The sequence below is a fragment of the Eimeria acervulina genome, genomic scaffold, assembly GCF_000499425.1.
Source record: "Eimeria acervulina Houghton genomic scaffold, Eah_scaff1334, whole genome shotgun sequence".
In the NCBI taxonomy this organism is placed as follows: domain Eukaryota; phylum Apicomplexa; class Conoidasida; order Eucoccidiorida; family Eimeriidae; genus Eimeria; species Eimeria acervulina.
The window spans coordinates 1-8,417 of NW_013549271.1; the positions used below are offsets into that span (position 1 = coordinate 1).

Genomic DNA, 8,417 nt, shown 5'->3' on the forward strand with positions numbered 1-8,417 from the left:
AAAAGATGCTCATTTGTGCGGCTTGTGCGCAGCACTGGTACCCCTTTCGCTTCTTCCCGGGGCCATTTGAACCAGAGTGTGGAGCAGGCCAGAACGGCGCCCCGAAGACAGTCGTCCGTTGGGAAAGCGAACAGGCACTGCATGTTAGGGTGCATCCACTTGTGCACACTGGAGTTTCTCTGCATACATCCTTAGTATGGAAACGTGGGGCTGAGGAACAGAGCCCGCCTTTTCGATATGCGGCATGGCTTCGCCATCTTCCTGAGCTTTATTTGGCTCCATCAACTGTAGGCTGGGCAAAAAGCATGCTCAGCAGTTGCCTACAAGGACATCATGATTTTCTGATCCTACATCTCAGGAATAGCCAGGCTGGGACCGCAGGAAGTTCGTTGAATTTGGCTGTGGACAAAGGCACAGCTGAGGGAACTCCTAGGAGCTCGTCCGTTGACAAAGCAAAAGAGGAGTTCCGGATTCAAAGAGAGGCTCAGCTTCTACCTGAGCACTCTCTTTTTTCAGCTGCAGTTGCGGACGCCCCGAAAGTACCCACCACATGGACAGTGCGGTTTTCTTCCCGCCAGGAATCTTCAGCTGGTAGCGTTTCCTTGCTGCATCCTTTGCGTATATGCTTGCCAACACCTGTGGCTGGGAGCCAGACAACGGCATGGTGCGCGGCAGCCACGACAGCGAAAGATTTAACCGCAGCCGCTACAACGTCAGCGCTGCCAACCCCGGCGGAACGCGAGGGATTGAAGGAAAGCAACTCACCGGCAGAGCCATCCAGCGTCTGCAGCTCACGCGCAAGCACGTCAGCTGAACGATTTCAACTGCCACTGCCACATGCTGCCCCTGGGGAAACTTCGGCGAGTGCTGTTGCTGAAGGGCAATGCGATGGCTGGTCAAGCTTGTTTGCCACTGCAGGGGAGTATAACCACGCACGGCAATCACAATCAGTTCCTCCGAGCGGAGCGACGACGTGTGTCACAACTTCCGATGCCTGCACAACCTTGGCACCGGAAGCCCAAACACAGGCGTTTCGTTATGACTGCGTGGAGAGTCAAGCGTCAAAACTGGACATTCTGGAAGGATCTTGCGAGAGCATTGTTTTAATGCGGATGTGTGGGCCACCACCTGCGAAAGTGCAGCCTCGACGCTGCAGCCCTTTATCTACTGCGGCATGCAATGAAGCGCGAGGCCCACAAACAAGCAAGCAGAACAATGCTGATATGCTGGGGACAACGTTGACATCTTTGCAAAACAAAAGGCACATCCGTCGTGGGTGGAGGCTTGAATCCGACTCGAGGACTAATAGTGAAGGCTCAACAAGGCTGCCATCAGCAATCAATCGAAACCCACTATGTCTACGACGTCTTGAAGGGCCAATCCAGCAGCAGCAATCCAGAAGGGCACGGTCGTCAACATCTTTTAGCGCTGGCAACGCATTTCTCAGTGCTCTACAAACCGGTGAAGGTACCGGGATACGAAGATGCTCAACGTTGGGGAAGCGCCTGGCCGACTTCTCGAAAGTTTACTTTCTTGGGTCCCAAATGTCTAGCCAATCCTCAACGCCTACGGTAGCAAGCATGCGAGCGGTGTCAGGATCTAGCGGTGACAGGACAGAGCAACCCTCGTTGTCGATGGAAGGAAGACAACTGTTCAAGGTGGCCCAACGAAAAACTAGGGTGCTGGCCGCGCATGCAGGGTGTCAGTTTGGTAGGGGGCGGCGGATACAATTAAGGGAGCCGAAGCTAACAGCGCAAGCGCCTACACTCCAGTCTCGCCATCAAGTGGAGCATCACACACAGCAGCTGAAATTTTCAGGATTCTTGGCACAACGGCGCACCTCCTTATCGCCCTCTTCAAGGGCGCACAACGAGCCCCGCTCATTTCGAGGGCACGCTACTTCTATTCATGCGGCCTCACCAGCGCTTCGTAGGGCTGTGTCTCTGCATTCTAGGCATCAAGCCGTACTATCGCGAGAAGCAAAAATCGAGAGGAGCTGTGTGGCGCCCGTCGATACGGAGGCTAAATGTCGCGGGTTTTCTCAAATGAACAAGAAGGTGCAAAATTGGGCTAAAGAGGAGAAGGTATCACAAATGCAGGATGCTACGGTCCCAGTTATCACTGCAAGCTCCATAGCGGAGCAGGTGCGAGACGAAGGAATGCCACGAAAGTCGGGAGTTGCGCAGAGTAGAGGAGGGATGAGTTGGAGCAGCAGTGGCAAACCAAGGCGGTCCGTTGGGAAGTTTCTCCCACTCTTCCTTCTAGCAGCCTCCGCAATGAACCTAGCAGTATGTGCAGGATCTCCTATTTCAGCAGAAGATGCGGGCTTTGCGGTGGTATTGCCTCAACGTTGGGCAACCCCGCAGCCCAGTCGGCTGTCTCAGTTTCATCGACTGGGGTGGACTGATAGATTTATTGTATCCGCCATTGAAGGAAGTAGGGGAATGGTTGACTCCACACTTCAGAGGAGTGAGTGGCGGAAATGGAACGCCGTAGCAAGCTCAGCATCACACCGGGGTTTACGCCCCACGGGCGCACAAGACTACCGGCATTGCTGGAAGGTTCCGCAGCAGCAAGTTGCGTGGCTACAGCCGTTGTATTGCAGAGCTTCACAAACTATCAAAGCTAGCTGCCTCTTCGGTAAGGGGCGGCGGGCACAGCCCTTCAATAGTGGCGCAAGTGGCTTGCTCTGTAGTACGTCTTGCTCGAAGCATCCCATCCACGGTCTGCAACCTGGGCCCAATTTGCCAACAGTTCCATACGGCCTTTACATGCGTCGTGCAGTTCGCGTTGCAGCAGTAAAGCAGAAGTCGAGAGGCTCCATTGATAAGCGTTTCAAGGTCACAGCAACTGGGAAGCTGCTCTACAAGCGACCTGGACAGCAGCACCACGCCCACACAAAATCTTCAGCAAGACGCACAAGATTGCGACGTGTGGCGACGTTGAAGTCAAGCCAGATATCACGGCTTCTGGGTCCTCTTCGATTGCGTGGTTAGCGATGCAGAGTGGCCCAAGGGTTCTCCTACAACGACCGTGAGACACAGTTGTCATTGCGCGTATCTCCACTTCTTATAAATTTACACGGACCGACGGGTTTACACTCGTCCAGTTGCACATAACGGGGTGCTGAGACTCCGTTTGGCTTGTGTGAAGCAGGTGATTTCTTCAAATATGTTTCTTGCAGAGGCGGTTAGCGCAGCTCGATGTTGGCAGCTGCCTCCGCCCACTGCGAACATTTTTCTGTGCGAAACACATAATGCTTTGTTTTGTAATTTTCTGGCGCGTTAAGGTCCTTGATATACTGGAGGTACGTGTTCTTGGCTTTACTTGGCTTGTCTCCAGAAGCGCAGCTCCACCGGTGTGCAGCGATAGTCCAGCTTGAGGGAGCATAGTGCCACTTAGTTCTGGCAAAAATTGCTGTCGGGCAGCACGTATATGGATGCGAAGATTCACGCCCGCCTCCAGCATTCGGCAGATCCCACCCTGTTGCAGGGTGCACGGACCGTAGTTTGTTGATTTTTCCACAGGGCTGAAGTACCGATGCCGTAGAGCTGCAAACTGCGTAAGCACGTAAATATCGGCTAAAAGAACATGGTGCTACTGAGGTCTGGAGTTTTGCCGTGTACTTCACCTCCTAGTGGAGAACAAAGATCAATACCGACCACAATGACGGCAGCTAAGAGGCAGCATGTTGTAAAATGAGTGCTCAAGATGCATGCACGGGCTATAGGCCTATAGGCCTTTGACCAACTAAATTTTGACCCGCCATACGCACATATAAATCGTTATTGATGACATTTTTTCAAGCAGATCGGGCTAAGCATCGTCTCAAGGTAGAGCCACGCCTCCGGTGCACCACCACTGGAAACGCAGTGCACCAAAGAGGGCATCCTATTTCCATCTCAAGCCAACAGAATGACTCCGCCTATCGTCACATGATCGGGTAAGCCACAATACTAGGGATCCTCGAGCAGCAACAGCTAATGGAGGCACCGAACGGCCCCAGATTGGATTGGGTCTGCGCAGCCTGTCGAGACAGTTGCCCTAGGGTCCAGCTAAGCAGCTGGGTCGCAGTCTCCGTTCTAAATGCACCTACAATTTCGAGAGCAGTGTAGTACACAAGATGCGCCAGTGTCAAGGCTGCACGCTTGAACGCCGGCAGCCCGTCCGATGGTGATGCGGGGCGCCGCTATATTGTCCCACTACGCCGGGCTCTACTTTGCATGCTCCGGGCGATCACAAGCGTTCCGCGCCGAACACGATCAGAAAAGGAAATGGGGAGCCGAATGAGACGCTTTGAAGTACCGCCCGCACCCGAAATGCTCAAAGGTACTCTTGCATCACTCGTTGATTCGGCGTATGCTTTGCAGTCACTTCTGTTTGAACGCACAGCGCCTTCCCGGAATGAAAAGCGCGTGCTTGAAATAGCCTCTCTGCCTCTGCGGTAGAGCCTGACTCGCCTATAATAACGTCGCTTGCCTGCTGGTTTCGGAATGCCTCCTGCGCAAGAGGTGGCCGTCGCATGACAATTCTGCGGGAGCAGCCGACGGCGTAGTCGCCTTCGTAATCCAATGCGATGGCGTCTTCCCGGCTCAACGATATCACGCTGTATTTTCTCAGTCTTCTGCAATTTGTTTCGAGCGTGCCGCCTGTACAGTCTTTTCGTGTGGGCTTTTCCTGGCGTCGCATCGTAGTGATCCAGTTGTTGCTTGTCTTCAGAACGTCGGTATGTCCCAGAGACCGAGCTGTACAGTGCTCGCATCACACGTTTTAACCTTCGGAGTTCCATTACACGAGATGGTTGTGGTTCGATACACACCCCGGCTGTCGCGCTGGGCTGCTGCTCTGAGCATTTCACATGGGAGCACGGGCGCCCTAGTGGGGCTGAATGCTGCACGGCTGTATCCCCATCCTTACGCTTTTGCACTCCCTGCCCTTGAAGTTGACTGTCAGCTTCTTCTGTCGGCGAAGTCATTCCACCCTGGAAGTTGGAGAGATCCTCACAAGCCAAACATGCTTCTGAGCGACTGCTTCCCGAGTATATTGACACACTGGGAGAAGGCTCAGCAGCAACAGGCAAAAGAAATTGTGAGGATCCTTGAACGCGCAGCCTCCGGGTATCTAGGTGTGACACGACTGCGGGGAAATTGGCGTGGTGCAATCCCCGGTCCGAAGGCTCCCCCCCCCCGCTCGCCTTCATATTTGCCGTCTTATTTGCTGCCGCCACTGCATGGGGATAGTGGGCAGCCCATTGTGTAGTGCTCGGACGAAACGCGCAAGGAACCCTCTTTTCCTTAGAAAACCCCTTCACTCCATCGCATGGAAAAGGAGGTGAAGTCCTGCAAGCACAGACGCTCCACTTTGGGGATCGTTCGCATGAAGGAGCGGCTTGCCATGCGGCACTTGGAGGAGAGCCCAAGGCCCTTTCAAGTGCGCCTGATGTCGAAATCGACACCGTGCGACAGGTGCCATCCGGCGAGCCTGGTGAATGCGGGTGCTGTAGAGGCGATGGTGTAGCCGGTTGACAAGCCATTCTCCCAGCACTAAGCTCTTGCGGGCCTGGCGTTCTCAGACACCTGGTGTTTGCTGAAGGATAAAATGAAGCTTCAATATTTTCGACAGTGCTTCCGTCGCGCCGGTCACCAGGTGCTGTGAATACTCGCCGCCGATCTTCCCAACAAGAGTTCTTGGGAGAAAATTCATGCGATTGCGTCACTGTGGCATTGTTACCAGGCATGGATTGATTCTCAGTGTGGGTGCCAAGCTGGACGCAGGAATCGTCAAGGGCCCAATAAGTATGAGCATGCAAATCCCTCCCTGCAGCGCTGTGCATTACACAAGAAGGGGAGGATGGAGGGGATCGCTTATTTTGTGCTCGCTGGGGAGCATGAGCAGATGAGGCTTGCTGAGGGGAGTCTCCACACTGGCGTTCCTCGCGGGCAGGCAAGTCTGCTAACGGTGGTTCCCTCCTGTCAGCATTAAAGAATGGCGACCCCACAGAATGACCTTCATATACAGCCTGCCCTTTCCCTTCCAAATGGCTTTGAGCTGATTTCACGGTATCCTCAACCTGTAGTCTAGAAGTGTAGATGGCCGTTTGACCCAGGGGACTTTCCCAACACCGCCCATCTGCATCCTCTACGCCGTGCGGGATACTCCCTGCTTCCATCATGCAAAGATTTTGCCCTGCTCCAACGCTTTGGGAACCACCTGTCTCATCCGCCAGCGACAAACCTGAAAGCACAATTCACAGTCAACGCTGTGGAGGATACATTCCTGCTCTCATCTGTCCTGACGGAGGGGCTATAGGGGCAAAAGGAGGATTTAACAAATCTGACGAAGTAGGCGTTGAGCAAACGGGACCTTCTGCTGAGGGCGTAACCGATGAAAAAGGTGGTAGACACTCACAAGAAGAGCTTCTCAAAGAAAAAGACACAGTTACACCCTTGGGAGCCTGAGGTGTTCCATTCCGCGCTTCACCCGACGAATTCGGAGCATTCGGAAATCCAGTCAGCCCCCCTTGGTGCCTAGTCTGCTGGACCAGAAAATCATGATGTCCTTGTAGACGACTGCTGAGCATGCTTTTTGCCCAGCCTACAGTTGATGGAGCCAAATAAAGCTCAGGAAGATGGCGAAGCCATGCCGCATATCGAAAAGGCGGGCTCTGTTCCTCAGCCCCACGTTTCCATACTAAGGATGTATGCAGAGAAACTCCAGTGTGCACAAGTGGATGCACCCTAACATGCAGTGCCTGTTCGCTTTCCCAACGGACGACTGTCTTCGGGGCGCCGTTCTGGCCTGCTCCACACTCTGGTTCAAATGGCCCCGGGAAGAAGCGAAAGGGGTACCAGTGCTGCGCACAAGCCGCACAAATGAGCATCTTTTAAACAGGCTGAGTTATGACTCACAACGTACTTTGATTTGACCGCCTCTGAACTACGGAGGGTCTGCATGAAAAAACAGCCGTAAACGAGTTGGATAGAGTGATTATGAGTACCTCTGATATGTCGGGAGCTGTTCCCCCGTACTTCTTCTCAAGCTGGTGGGCAGCAAACTGCGTTCGTCGTTCCTGATCCCAGTCATCAGGATTTGTAAACACTCGAAGCTTCTTTGCCGTAGTTGTCGGCAAAGACGAGACCAACGGCTTGGCTATGAAGTGAAATAGCCGTGGAGCATAGAGGATATAGAAACGATAGAGGCGGCCCCGGTACGACCCTTGGATCAACTGTACTAATCTCAGAAGCAGTGGCAATGGGAAGCTTGATATGGATGTACCGTTCAGGTCACAGAGGATGCACCAGCTCTCCACGACTCCCGCGACGCACAGATACCTGCATTGGCCATTGCAAGCACACATACCCGTCACAATGCTTTAGGCCAGCACACCGACCAAACATACACGCTAAAACATACACGTTTAGAAAGCCCGGATTAACTTTTTGCTCGCCATCGTCATGCAACATCAGCACTAAACGCACGAGCCAAGGGCTCTTTCCAGACAGTTCCCCACCATCGGTACGAATCACCACTACTAAGCAGCTGACCTTAGGAAGAACTCCAAGCAGAAAATGACAAGACGCGTCACCTTCTCTTCCACTGCTGCCTCTCGCTGCAGCTGTTGTAGCCTCTGGAGTGAAATGACAAGCAATGGCCGCATCCTACGGTCTCTTCCGTGCCAATAGCACGCGCCCATGTTGCGAAGCTCATGATAAACCTCAGACTCCAGCACCTACGACGCAGGCAACTGCCCACACAAGAAAGCATATCTACGTTCGAGCACGTACGAGTCGTAATGATTTTCGCGAAACACTACTCCTAAAATGAAAACTATGTGGGGATGGGGTAAAGCAAGCCACTTCAGGGACAGCCGAAGGCAACTCACAGGGAGCTGCTGGGTGCGAAAAGCGAGAGTGGACTGCAAAAGGTCGAAGGTCTTTTGTTTGTCAAAAGAACAACTATACAGATATCGCAGAACCAAGTGCTCCAGCCAGACGGGTTGTACCCCCAGTAGCGCTTCAGGCCATTGTTGTGTTGCATTCGCTGCATCTTCCTGCTTCTGCAGCCCCAACAGCTGCAGCAAAACCTCGTCTATTGCCTGCTGCTCGTCTTCAGTAATTGGCGTGTTCGTAAAAAGCTGCCTGTCATTACCATCCTCATCAGCTGGTTCGCTCTGATGACTCAACAGCTCTTCCGGCAGCAGCCAAGATCCTCGCTGGTCGTCTGCCGTTACGTCGAAGCAAATCTGTCCCAACAACAGAGACGGCTCCTCTAAAAGAAATGTGTCACGCAGCAGCGGTGCCCACAAAGCGTACTTTCCTGCCTCCTGCAGGGCCTTCACGTACTCATCTGGCCCTCCTCCTTCAGTGCTGCTACGTGAAGCACACGAGGAACGGCCAGGTTCGCCGCAGGGACTTCCT

At 53.5% G+C, this 8,417-nt stretch overlaps 2 protein-coding genes across 2 annotated transcripts; both read right to left on the minus strand.

Moving 5' to 3' along the window:
- Window positions 1-187: 187 nt before the first annotated feature.
- On the minus strand, window positions 188-1,419 carry EAH_00058640 (hypothetical protein; the record flags this gene model as incomplete). Its single annotated transcript, XM_013393642.1, has 4 exons — window positions 188-292; window positions 548-642; window positions 766-912; window positions 1,354-1,419. Coding segments are annotated over 4 exons (413 nt in total), but the record flags the coding sequence as incomplete, so codon positions are not given.
- A 2,904-nt stretch (window positions 1,420-4,323) lies between these two features.
- Window positions 4,324-8,417, minus strand: EAH_00058650 (Sec14'Sec14, related; the record flags this gene model as incomplete). The annotated part of the gene is made up of 6 exons (XM_013393643.1): window positions 4,324-4,745; window positions 4,918-6,234; window positions 6,409-6,853; window positions 6,998-7,331; window positions 7,545-7,729; window positions 8,003-8,417. Coding segments are annotated over 6 exons (3,118 nt in total), but the record flags the coding sequence as incomplete, so codon positions are not given.